This window comes from Hyperoodon ampullatus (assembly GCF_949752795.1).
Source record: "Hyperoodon ampullatus genome assembly, chromosome: 4".
NCBI classification, from domain to species: Eukaryota; Metazoa; Chordata; class Mammalia; order Artiodactyla; family Ziphiidae; genus Hyperoodon; species Hyperoodon ampullatus.
In genome coordinates, this window is record NC_136917.1 from 145,033,779 (window position 1) to 145,047,438 (window position 13,660).

The 13,660-nt window shown below is 37.4% G+C and overlaps 1 protein-coding gene across 2 annotated transcripts in view; it reads right to left on the reverse strand.

Annotated features, from left to right (window-relative positions):
* Nucleotides 1–1,934: 1,934 nt before the first annotated feature.
* The window catches only part of WDR70 (WD repeat domain 70), a gene marked incomplete at its 5' end in the record, with an annotated part of 295,937 nt that continues 284,211 nt past the window's right edge, over nucleotides 1,935–13,660 (reverse strand). For both annotated transcript variants that reach the window (XM_079703924.1, XM_079703925.1), the window contains one exon: nucleotides 1,935–2,116. In XM_079703924.1, coding sequence (XP_079560050.1) covers nucleotides 2,029–2,116 — 88 coding nt within the window. In that variant the 3' untranslated portion in view covers nucleotides 1,935–2,028. The remainder of the gene's footprint in view (nucleotides 2,117–13,660) is intronic.

The following is a 13,660-nucleotide window of genomic DNA, read 5'->3' on the forward strand; positions in this document are numbered from 1 at the left end:
GAGTGAGATAGATCATCTCAAGCATGAAAAGGGCCACTTGTGCTGTGGGTAACAATGAGAAAAATCATCTTCGTGCTAAATTTGCCTTTCTCTTCCCTTACCTCATAGCAGACTCTGCCAAGACCACTATGATCAAGTTTCTGTTCCTCCCTCCAGCCCTCCACGGCAACTTTTGGCTGTGCAACACGAATACTTCCATATGGTGCAATGTTTATGTTAAGACGGGAAAAAACATGAAATGCTTTAATTTTATCCAAGAAGCAATACATTTACAAATCCTAAGCAGCTGGAACAAAATATTAGTCTGTAATTGATTCTGGATGAAGCGTATTTCAACAAGAACAGGAAATTTGGGGCAGTGACTTTTTAACTACTGATGTCTAGGGATCTTGGGTATCTTCTTACTGTATTCCATAAATGTAATCTCGGACAGATTATTTGATATCCTGGACTTCTTCTGTCTCATCTATAAAGTGGGTTTAGCAATTTTACCTCTTCATGGGTTTTTTTTGTGAGGATTAAATGAGCTAATGCAGGTAAAGAGCTTAAAAAAGTAGTCATCAGGTAGCAGGCACTCAGCAAAGGTTAGTTCTTCCTCTTCTTACCTATTAAGCTAGGTGACAAGGGAAGGGGAATGGGATGAAGATGGGGATGGCAGAAGAAAAGGACAGGAAATAGCTTACGAGAATGAAGGTTTTTAGGATTTATCTATGAAGAATGCCCCCTGCCACCTCAGAGCTGTAGACGCAAAAAAATCTGTGTGAGTTCAAGGGGTTGTTAAAAATGATTTCGGGGGAAGGGTGTCAGGGAGTGTAATATGTGAGGCTTGTAGCACCAGGAGGTTCCTGATACACATTTTGGGCCATCATTCACTTTCATAACGATTTAATTCGCTGGGACAGACGAGAGCAGGAGGGCAGAAGGCAAGAGTATTACAAAACCTGAGTTGTCTAGCGGAGATGATTGACACGCAAAAACTACCCCAGGTCGATGGCAAGTCAGGGGAGAAAAAGGCAAATTTAGCACGAAGATGATTTTCTTACTGTTACTCACAACACAAGTGGCCCTTTTCATGCTTGAGAATGAAATAGGATTTTATTCTATTGACTCATTATTACTTTGGACAAACTGCCAACCTTTGTGTTAGTTTTCTAGTCAAAAGCACAAAGACTATTCAGAATGATTCTTAATGTCTTCTACTTATAGAGCTTTTACATTTACAAAGCATTTCTATACTTTTTAAAATTAATACTGATAAAAATCAGGCAAAGTCAATATCACTAGCTCTATTTTAAAAGAGCAAATATTTAGTGTATATTGACTGCGTGTCAGGGACTATACTAAACGCTTTACAAGGATGTCTTATCCTTTTGACAAACCTATGAAGGTTATACCGTTATCACCTGAGTCTAGAAGAGAGACGCTTAATAACTCTCCCAAGCTGACCCACACAGTAAAGAGTAGAGCCTGGATTTGAACCCACATCGGTCTGACTTCAAAGCCTGCTTCCTAAGTCCTAATCACTGCTTTCTGATGTTGAAAGATAATCAGATACATGTTCTTTCCTAGTATGGCAATACTTTTAGTTTGAACTCAGCCTAATTATTTAGTCATGTAAACAACTGCTGTGAAATTATACAGAGATATTAAACGTTTTGATGTCCATTTCCATTTTGTGCTCCTAGAATTGCTCAAGACAGACGTACATCTCAATGTACCTTCCCCTCCCCCAAGGTTATAACAATCTGTACAAGACCAATCACTGTTGAATAAAGTTTCCAAATACCTAAAGTACTTGGTAATAAGCTAAGAATCTGTTTCTTATTTACTTATAATATGGTTTAATAATTGTAGGTAAGAAAATGTAAGCACAATTTTACTGAAGAGTAGCTACCAATCTTTTGAATGGTTCAATAATACAAAGGACAAAAACCTGATCATAAAAATGTATTTTTATTTCATTAAAAAAAAATCCAAACCTGTTCAATATCCCTACCCCTCATGCAAACAGCTCTCACATGAGATTCTTCAAATTTTACGTTTTTTCCATTCCGGCTCATTCTTTGCTTCCTCATCATCAGATTCAACTTGGGCAAACATGGTTTTGGGCTGAGTCCTAAAAGAAAGTTAAAGAGGAGAGGAAAACTTTAGTCAGCAAGTGTGCATTAGACTTTGCTGCTTTCAACAAGTGGAAGCACATTTGGGGAATCAATTATATCTCAATTAGTAGATAATCATTAAACTTCTGGCAAAGAAAAGGATAATGGAAATTTAATTATGTTCAGATTCTTTTAAAGGTTTTTCCTTCTGTGGCAGACTATGTATGTTGTCCTTTCCTTCAATAAAATGAAAATGTATCAAAGTCAGTGGAAACTCATACATCCATTAACCACCCTCAGTTTAACCAGTACTGCTCGTGGGCCAAACTATAGTCACCAAGCAAGAATCTACACAGTCTTTATTTATAACTCCCTGGGCTGTTCCTAGACTTAAGTACAGCAGTCCAAATACACGTGATTATGGTGCACACAAATAGGAGAATCTGAGTCAACAGTTTTCTTATTTAATGAGTTTAAAATAATAGATAACATATATAGTAATTTGGGCCTGGCAGCAAAAATAAAAAACAAAACAAATGAACATTCCTTCCACCAAACACCCAGATCACTGCATGGAAATGACAAGCATTTTAGGACATACCACTGCGTATCACTGCTGTAATACTGGCACATGGTACATCAAGCAACCTTTGCATTAGGACTTGCTGTGTTTTGTAAACATACCTGGTTCAATGACACTCCTTTTCACATCATTCACACAGAAAATAATTGCAAGAAAATATCAAATGGTCATAATTTATGCCTTTTCAGTCATGCTACTGCTGATTTCCTTTTAAAAGCAGCTCCACTGCATTATGAGGAAACATTAAAGCATGATATCTGAAGATGAAATACTTTAGCTTACATCATCATTTAGGGTTCAATTCATAATAGCAAGGTAATTGCAGAATGGTAAAAATAATATCAATAATTCCTTTTATTTGGCAAGTGAAACAGGGTTAAAACCTTATATTACTAAACAGGTGGTTGCTGGAGGGGAGGTATAGGGAGGAGAGAAATAGGTGAGGGAGATAAAGAGGTACAAACTGACAGTTATAAAATAAATGAGACACTGGTGTGAAATGTACGGAGTGGGGAATAGGGTTGATAATTATGTAATATCTTTGTATGATGATAGATAGTAACTACACTTATCATGATGCTCACTGTGAAACGTATAGAAATATCAAATCACTATGTTGTGTACCAGGAACTAACACAGTGTTTTAGGTCAACTGTATTTCAAAACAAACAAACAAACAAACAATTTCATAGAAAAAGAGATCAGATTTGTGGTTATCAGCGGCGGGGGGTGAGGGAGGGGGAATTGGAGGAAGGCAGTCAAAAGGTACCAACTTCCAGTTACGAGACAAGTAAGTACTAGGGAGGTAATGTACGACATGATAAATATAATTAACCCTGCTTTATGCTATATATGAAAGTTGTTAAGAGTAAGTCCTAAGTGTTTTCACCACAAGGGAAAAACCTTTCTGTTTAATTTTGTGTCTGTATGAGATGATGGATGTTCATTAATTAAACTTATTGCAGTCATCATTTCATGATCCATGTAAGTCAAACAATTATGCTGTACACCTTAAACTTATACAGTGCTATATGTCAATTATATCTCAATAAAACTGGAAGAAAAAAAAAACCCTTATATTACTTCTTGCTCTTCCTTTATTATCCTGGGCAAGAAGTATAAACCATCCACATTCCATGCTGATGTTGTTCTGATGCAAGCCATGTACTAGAATTCCTCATGCATAACTCAGTCACAATTCCTGTCTCTCCAGTTACCTGCCTAGAGAGCGCAAGCTGTCCCCATACACAATCCAGTTGGTTAAATTTCTTGTTGTCACTTCAAGACACTGTTATGACATCTATAAACAAGTCATAGCCCTAACATTTCCAAAACCAGCTGCAGATTTTCGTAAGTCATGAGTTGCTGAATTACTAGAAAGCAGGACCACTGGCTTTCTAACATGCTACAACAAGGCAACTGGTGCTCGTGACATATTTCATCTTCTGGCAAAGATGTCGAGCCCTTGGGTATAGACAAACCTGTACAGGAACAAATTTGTCTGGTTTAAAAAATCCTTTGGAAGCCTGAAGCTGTAAGGAGTCCTTGAGCTAAGCCTCAGGCGGGGGATTCATTCCCAGTTTGGCCACTGACTTGCTCTGTCACCTGCAACAGGTGTTTCCCCTCTCAGGGGTTTAGTTTCCTCCTCTACCAAATGTGGAAGTTGAACTTGATTAGTGGGTCCCAAAGGACCAAAGGCCCAGGGTAGACAATGATGAAGAGTGTGTTTTAACATTAATTCAAGTATAATACAAATAGAAAAGTGCATATTTCATAAATGTACTGTTTTCTGGATCTTCACAAACTGGACATGTCACGAAACCAACACCCAGATGAAGAAACAGAGTATGATGAGCACCTCCGAAGCCCCTCATACTCCCTTCCAGTTACTAACCCCAGACCCAGCGTAACCATATCCTGACTTCTGGCCACATAGATCAGCCCCACCTGTGTTTGTCCTGTCTCTGTATGATGCCTAGAGTGTTCACTATTTTGTGCCTGGTTTCTTCCGTTCAGCATCATCCACGGTGCTGTGTGTAATAAGGATGTTTGTAACCATACATTCCAAAAAATGCAAAAAAAACCCCAAAGGCAATACTGTGAATTTTACCGTGAGTTAAAATGTGTTTAAGTTAAATGACTGTCCTTTATTCTGAGATAATGTTCTTCTACCTATTTTGTAATAAAATGTGCTGGAAGTTTAAAAAAAACAATCCTTAGAATTAGCTACTTAATTTCTAAGGGAATAAAAAGAACATGATCTTCTAAAGATACCTGGCAATGCTTCATAGCTCATCAATGTTAGCTGCAATGAGACTTAAGTACTTAAGAAGTTGCAGTGCTGCTTTTTTTGGATATAAAAAAAGAAACTGAATGACAGGTCACGGGAAGAAAACCTAGAGCTTGAAAAGGCTATTTCATTTGTGTAGTCACTTTTTTAAATAATCCACCTACTTCCAGAAGTATTTTTAGTAGGTTGGTGGCTAACATTGAAGGGCACAGAATCAATGGAACTATTTAACAAGGGGCAGAAAGGGAGTAATGATGGCAAAGAGGCATGGGAGAACATTTTGGGGAACGGAGACATTCTATAATCTTGATTGAAGTGTTGATTACACAGGTGTATACATTTGTTAAGACTTGAAGTGGGTGCATTTTGTATTTTATTGTAACTAACTTATAAAGAAAATCAAAACAAAAAAATGAGTCAAAGGTCAAGAACAAAAGAACAAAAAGGTATGTAACTGAGCATAAAACTTAGCACTAAAGTTCCTAGAAGCCAAGGCAAAAGGAAAAGAAAGAGATTAGTTTTTCAAAGGAGGTAACCTCCCCTGCCCCGAGCGCTGAACTCAGCAAAATTCACTGAGAACATTTTCACACCAGGGTCACTTCGACTGTCACTTTCAATGACCAGGCCATGACAGTTTCCTTTTCCTCTCCAGGTATTTTAACTGAAGGGATATCAACTTGTTTGGAAGGCTGAATGGGCTTCTTTGTGAAACTCCATGAATTTATTTTAAATTCCACTTTTGAACTAATAAAAATGTTGTCAGCAAAATAGCCATATTATGTATACACAACATCAAATCATGACACTTAGCTTTCATGTTCCACTTAGCATTCAATAGCCATGCTCCCCTTCCCCAAATTGCCAAAATCAAGGCATAAATCAGTGTCTAAATTTTCCCAGCAATGCTTGCATACCACTTTTCCTTTCATTTTGCTGCCCAGGTAGATAATAATTGAGTGTAAGAACTAGGCTCCTTTCAACAAATAATGTTGGGGAAATTGTATACCCATATGCAATGAAATTGGACCTTACCTTACACTATATACAAAAATTAAATCAGCATGGATCAAAGACCTAAACCTAAGAGCAAAAACTATAAAACTCTTAGAAGAAAACATAGGGGAAAGTTTTATGACATTGGATTTGGCCATGATTTTTTTGACATAACACCAAAAGCACGGGCAACAACAAAAATAGGTAAACTGGACTGCATCAAAATTAAAAACTGTACATCAAAAGACAAAATCAACGGATTAAAGTGAAGAGTGGTTATTTAGTGGGTATAGAATTTCAGTTTTGCAAGATGAAAAGAGTTCTGGAGATTGCACAACAACGTGAATGTATTTAACACCACCGAAATGTACACTTAATAATGGTTAAGATGGTAAATTTTATGTTATGTGTATTTTACCAAAATTAAAAAGATAAAAGTGTAGGCTCCTGAACTTGGGAATAAGGACGAATGAACCCCCTTCCTGGGACAAAAAGGGGGCACCTTGGAAAGGGCCTTAGCCTCCAACTTGGGGCCATGCCTAAAGCAGTGCTTCTCAAACCATCTGTGGTGCAAGGCCAGACTTTGTTTTCTAATTTCCCACCACTTGCAGATAAATATTTCTAGAAAAATTAAAAGACTATAAAATACAGATCCAAAGTTTTTATTAGATTCAATAAATATATCAAACTGCTATAAAATTTTCTAAGCTTATCTTGTCAGCACTGGCTGGTGGAGCACACTGTGAGTAGCATCTGCTGGCAGCTCCATCCCTCCCCTTGCTTGGGAAAGAAAGGCTCTGAAAGCAGGGCGCTGAAACCAGACTGTGGAGTAAGAATCTGTCTTCTTAACATAAACTTTTACACATGATGAGCTTCCTCCAACTGCAGTAAAATATTTTTCACATCTAGAGAAGCTGGCCCTGTATGATGCTACTGAAGGCTTGGTGAAGGAATGAAGCCTGAGGTTGCACTCTCACAGGGCCACCCTTTAAGGAGCAGTCTTTCATTCTCAGGAGTATGGCATGGGGAGGTGAAGGGAGACATGGCCCTCGGAAGGAAGATTTCCTCATTCCAATCCATCCTGCCCCCACAACCAACATTCTTACAGCATAGTTCAGCACCTTTCATAAGAGCTGTATGATGTCTGCTGAATAAAGACCAGGTTCTTCAAAAAATATTATTTGACTTTAGCACAATGTCTAGTCTAGGGAATGCCAGTGTTTTATAGAAGCAAAGTGAGAGAATTACAGCTTTAAAATTTGTAGCTATTCTTTCTTGTCAGCAATTTTTATCTTTAAATTTATTTCCAGCAGTTTTTCTTTTGAGATTTTTTGGAAATCCATATATGAGGAAGACCAAAAAAAAAAAAAAAATCAATTCAGGATTATTTAGGGCATTTAAAACAGACTTCTTTAGTCACCACTTTTCAAGACAATGAAGAACAGAGATGATTAGGCAACTTCCAGCAGAGTTAGGAACAGAACCAGGAGATTTCTTCCTTGGGGGTGGCCTAATTTGCCCTTGGCATAGAAAACTACTATAAAAATAAATCAACAGTGTCAAGCAAGAGTAAAATGACACATACAAAAAGATAAAATGTTTTGAGAGCACTTAAAAGCTGGTCCAGAAATTCCTACTTTTAAAACCAATAGGAAACCAACAAATAAACAACAAAACCCTCTAAGCCCCTTCTAACCTTGTCACTGGCGACATAAAATGTATTCCTTTCTGGGCTGCTTGAAGAACTGGAATCTATACACTGATCTTACATAGACTCTTTTGGGTGCTTCCATGAGGAAAAGTAGAACAAACCAAACCAAATGGGCACTGAAGACATGGCAGTAACTCAAGAAATACACATATAAATAAATAATGTGCAAAAAATATATTCTACTGCTTCAAGAAAGCATTTCCATTACCAGCCATCCCCTGTCTCCTCCTATTTAAGCGGTTCCTGCGTAATTCTATTACCTCCTTTCTCAAGAGACAGGAAGTTGTCAACTCAAATTTACAACCTCATGGCAGACTTACCTCAGTTGCCCAAAACGAAAGCCTACAAAGGGACTGACCTGAAGAAAAAGAAGGTAAGGGGAACTTTCCATTAAGCCAAAGTATTGTGCATACTCAACAGGTTAATGGGGATAAGGTAAGCCTCACTGAGAACCATTAAAGTATCCACCTTATTGAAATCAGCTTTATCCAGACTATTTATTTCATTGATTTACTGTCTACATTTACCCATTTTTCTAAGTGTTAACTGAAAACTTAAACTTACAGAAGGCTGATGTGAAACTTGTATTTTCCAGTTTGATTAACTCACTTGGCAAATAGTAAACATTTTTCACTTGACTATATATGTCATCTTGTTTACTAGAGTTACCAAGAAAAGGAGAGTAGATTAGATAGCAACATAGCAACATCGTTATTTACTGCTAACCATTAAATAAACTAATCAGAGGAGGGCTGATGGGTTTTTTGTTTTAGCTTCAGTAAACTCTGCATTTGCTAATAGTTAATATTTCATGAAGCACATATAAAAGCGTAAGCAAATGTCTTTCTCAAATCTATACATTCTGAATAGCTGATACTTTGTGCTGATTAATTTCCCCCCTGGAACATTTTTTAAACTGAATTCTCAAAGTTATTTGTACAAAGGGAGTCTTTTCCAGCAACTGTGTGTTACAGAAAAATGACAGAAGCCCAACAGAAACCGGTCCCACCTTCAATGTTTCCATCCAGAGGAATTTCGCATAGAACAGTCAGTAATGAATAAAAATTCCCTCTGTGATCTTTTCGAAGGGCATTTTTTGGATACAATGTTTGTGCAAGAGATTCAAAGTGTCCTTTCAAAGATTCAAAGACTGTCCTTTCTCTTCTGACTAAGCTCTAACCTAGGCTTTCTACACTCCTTGAGTGCTCAGGCCAGAGAGAAGTCTCAAAGTATCTTTGGCTGCAATGGGAAGTCCATAGGTCAAATTCTTTTTAGTTATGGATATTCTCCCGATATGATTCATTCAAAAAGCATAAAGTGAGCTCCAGGGTAACAGAATGAGTATGAGGGGAAATCACTTGTAATACTTAATCATCAGTATGTGACTATCAACCACAAGCTTTTTTGGCTCAGAGCCCATTGTTTATTATGAAGGAAAACCTCAAAGCCAAAGTCAATTATAGCCATGACTTGACAATCTGACACACTTGTTAACCCTGTTAGAATGAATACAGCCCAGATGAACTCTGACCCAGTCATCACAATTGCAGAATTATTAAGATTAAATAAAGGCTTGACCAAAAGATTCCACTTGAAATGGTCCCTTCTTTCTGGTGAAGAGCTAATCAAAGATAATTTTTATTTGTTTATTTATTTATTTACTTATTTTTAATTTTTATTTTATATTGGAGCATAGTTGATTAACAATGTTGTGTTAGTTTCAGGTGTACAGCAAAGTGATCCAGTTATACATAAAAAATATTAGGGATGCATAAGAAGATGAGAGGCAACAAGATATTTCTAGATAAAGAATGTGCTATCTTCTTCAGGAAATGAACACATAATATTTTGGAAAATAGCTAAACACATCTCAGACTCATTAAGTAGGACATACTAACTCATAATGCTTGTGTGACAGTTCAAAGACTGGGTGAGGGTGGAGAAAGGGACATACATGAAACCTGTGGAAACTGGGGGAAAAAAAAAGAAAAAGAGGGAAAAACAAAAGGAACCCTCTAAAATCACCATTAGCTACTTTATCAGTAAGTGGGTAAACAAGTTAGAATGATTAAATCTCTGAAGAGCACACAGGCCTGAGGCAGCCCAGGTAACGTCAAAATGCCCTCTCTAAGCCCACATTTATGGAACATATAACGGTGTGCCACAATTTCTACTCAAAAACACATATGAAAGCTGGGCATTAGCGTAACTCTACTCTCTTACTTCATAGATGGCGAAATCGTCTCAGTGAAGGTAAGTTGAGTCTCAGAGCAGGAACTAAACCCCAGGACTTCTGATTCTTAGTCTAGCGTTCTTCCACTATGCCACACAATAATCTTTTCGGCTTCACTATTATTCAAGTTTTCCAATAACTACTATCAGTTGCTTTGTGATGAGAAGCAGTACACTGTAGGAGTCAAAAGCAGAAGCTTGACTTTGAAGCCAGACCACCTGTGTTCAAGTCCCAATTCTGCCTCTTGCTATCTGTATGGCTTTGGTCAAGTTATAAGCCTCAATTTCCTCATACGTAAAATTGGAGCAATAATACCACTTTCCTCATAGGACTGTTGTGAGGATTAAATGAATAACACATAAAGTTTTTACATTACCATATAAAAATGTCATTATTACCATGTACCTTGCTTTTTGCTATCAGGTGTTCCTCACTTCATATTTTCAAAAGTTATATGTGGAGTATATTTGATAAAATAATTTGCATATTAAATACAACATAGCAGCTTGCTGTTTTTTTAAAAACCCTGGGGGAAATACTCTTCTATGTAAATGAACTGTCTTCAGTATGAATCTCTATAATCAAAATAATCTATTCCATACATTTAAATTTTCAGAAGGGCTAATCACTTGTAGTTTATTTTAAATAATTACTTTTAAAAAAAATTATTACCAGACTTTAGTGTGCAAAATAATCACCTGGAGAACTTCTTAAGATGCAGATTCCCAGCCCCAGTCTCTCAGTCTAAATGAGCTGGGGTGAAGTCTAGAAATCTGAATTTTTAACTTTCCCACTCTTACCCTCAACTCTGACACAGACAGTCCACAAAATCACTTTGAGAAACACTGGCCCTTACATAGGAATACGGTGGTCAGTGATATCACTCATGTAACCATAACTCACAAAGAAAAGTAATATTTTTCTCTGTGGGTTTATGTCTCTTCCTGGCACAAATAATATATAAATCTTTACTCACTCAAAGAGTGATCTCTTTAAATATTGCCTAGTAACTCAACATGACTTAAATGTATCCTTTATAGATGGGAATGATATTTTAATGCATATACACACATATCCACATATCCCATATCAGACAAGACATGCACACTGAAAATTAAGTTGACTGAACCAGCAATAATGGCAGCTTATCTGGCAAGGAAAGTGACCATCGCTGACAGAACTGTCAGGCTGTCTGGCTACTGGCCAGGGTTCAGGTTCCCACACACAACTATCCCTGTTGATGCGTAAGCTAATAGCATTCTGGATCTCTATCCTGCCCACTCCCCAGCCGGCTCCTTCCCCCCTCCCTCCAGCAACATCTTTGACAAGAAACTGTAATTGAATCTGCCCATGTATAGCTAAACAAGAGTCCTCTGTGATCCTGCTGTGTTTTAAAACTTTCATGGTTGTTACATCGTGAGTGCCAGGAATGAAACTTAAATACTCAACAATAAAGGTAAAGCGTTAAAAGACTCTTTGTTCTCATCACTGGAGAATAAAGGTGTCATGTGCAAGCAGGCAGATTTGTGTAATATCTAGTTGTGCTTTCCTGTGATAAAGCAAGATACAGTAAATCTTCATTTCATCACTGACACAAGTCAACTGCAGGGAAGAAAAACAACCAGACACACATTCTCGATTACCGTGACCTTTATGAAAAGATCCTTTTAAATATTAGCTTCCCTTCAAACACTGCCACTTGGCAGTAAACAGTATACTGTAGCAGGTGAACACAGGAGAAATTGCACTGCAATTCTGGCTAACAAATCACATGCCACAGACAGTGCCATGAACTTAGTATGCAATAAATGTAAGGTGACAAAACTGAGTGGAAGGAAAGAGATGGGAGCAAACTGCAGCAGTAGAAAGGTGTATATTAAGAGAGATCACAGTCCTCTGAAAAGCTCATTAAATTAGGGATCAAGAGAAATGAAGTCTAATTCTAATTGCAATCACTGTGAATTGCAAGTCTCTAAGTTTCAGTCTCCTCACATGTAAGGTAAGGATATGACAATACCTGTTCTACCCATTTTGCAGAGCTACTATTAAACTAGCATATTATTCAATTGTAGATATCATCAAACCACCTATAATGCAGAAAAATGTCATTAGGTAACAGAAACCAATGAACAAAACCAATTTCTGCTTCAATTAATTCTAGTTAAAGAAGGTTGAAAATCTGGATGAATTTTTTTCCAAGAAAATATTAATTACCAAGCAGACTCAGAAGAGTAAGAATATCCAGATAGTCTACTTACCATGAGGGGATGGAAAAGAAAGAGAAAAATTAAGGAATTACTACTCACCCTCCCCTCCACAAAAGCACCAGGCTTCGACAGTTTTATGGGTAAATTCTATCAAATTTTTACAAAGTAGATTTAATGGTATTCAAAACAGTTTGAGAGTACATACAGAAAAGGAAAGCATACAAAATTTTTATGAAGGCAGCTTAACACCTGACAAAGAACAAACCATAAGCATGTGAGGGTCATACCAAAGAAGTGAGGATGATTCAATACTAGAATTTTGTAATCTAATCATATTCATTGATCAAAGTAGAAATACAGAGGGAATTCCCTGGCAGTCCAGTGGTTAGGACTCCGAGCTTCCACTCCAGGGGGCATGGGTTTGATCCTTGGTCCCCTGGTCAGGGAACTAAGATCCCGCAAGCCACGAGGTGCAGCCAAAAACAAAACAAAACAAACCCCCCAAAAACAAAACAAAACAAAAATAAAGCAGAAATACACAGAGATACAACAAAGGAATTCAATAAAATTCAGCATCTATTTCAGATGAACATGCCTCTCATTTTTGTACAGTGTTTTCTTCGTATAGGATGCTCTTCCCTTGGATATCTGCACAGCTCATTCCCTCATTTCATTCAAGTCAAAGATCACTTTAGCAGAGGTTCTATCCTGATCACCATATCTAAAAATAGTGCCCCTCTTTCTCCCTGATTTCTCTATGTCCCCTTATCCCTATTTTATTTTTCTTCACTGCACCTGCTACCATCTAACACATATATTTACTTATTGTCTCTCTCTGTCCACTAGAATATAAGCTCCATAAACCACAACTTAGTACCTGACACACTGTAGGTGTTCAATAAATCTTTGTTGAATGAATAAATAAAATAAAAAGAGATGAATTCTTCTTTAACATCTTGTATGTGTGTGTTTTCAAAAGCTGTCATGCTTTACGGAGAAATATCATTAAATTGAACAATAATGAAACTGCTGATATTTGACTTTTTTTTCATCTACAGAAAGGGCAATTACATATGTTTTAACCGAATCCTGTTCAAGTTCAAAGTGAGAAAAGGATGTGCACTATCACTGTTATTATTTAATATTGTTCTGGCAGTACCAGTCAGTATAATTAGATAAGATAAAGAAATAGCAGGTATAAAAATTGGAAAAGAGGAGGTGAATTTATAATTATTTGCATATGACATAATTTTATGCCTGCAAACCCCTCTAAATCTGACCACATTAAAATAAATTTTTTTCACATGGGGGAAAAATGGCATAAGCAAAGTAAAAATAAAAATGACTGATGGGACTTCCCTGGTGATGCAGTGGTTAAGAATCCACCTGCCAGTGCAGGGGACATGGGTTCGAGCCCTGGTCTGGGAAGATCCAACAGGTCATGGAGCAACTAAGCCCGTGCGCCACAACTACTGAGCCTGCGCTCTAGAGCCTGTGAGCCACGACTACTGAGCCCACATGCCACAACTACTGAAGCCTGTGCA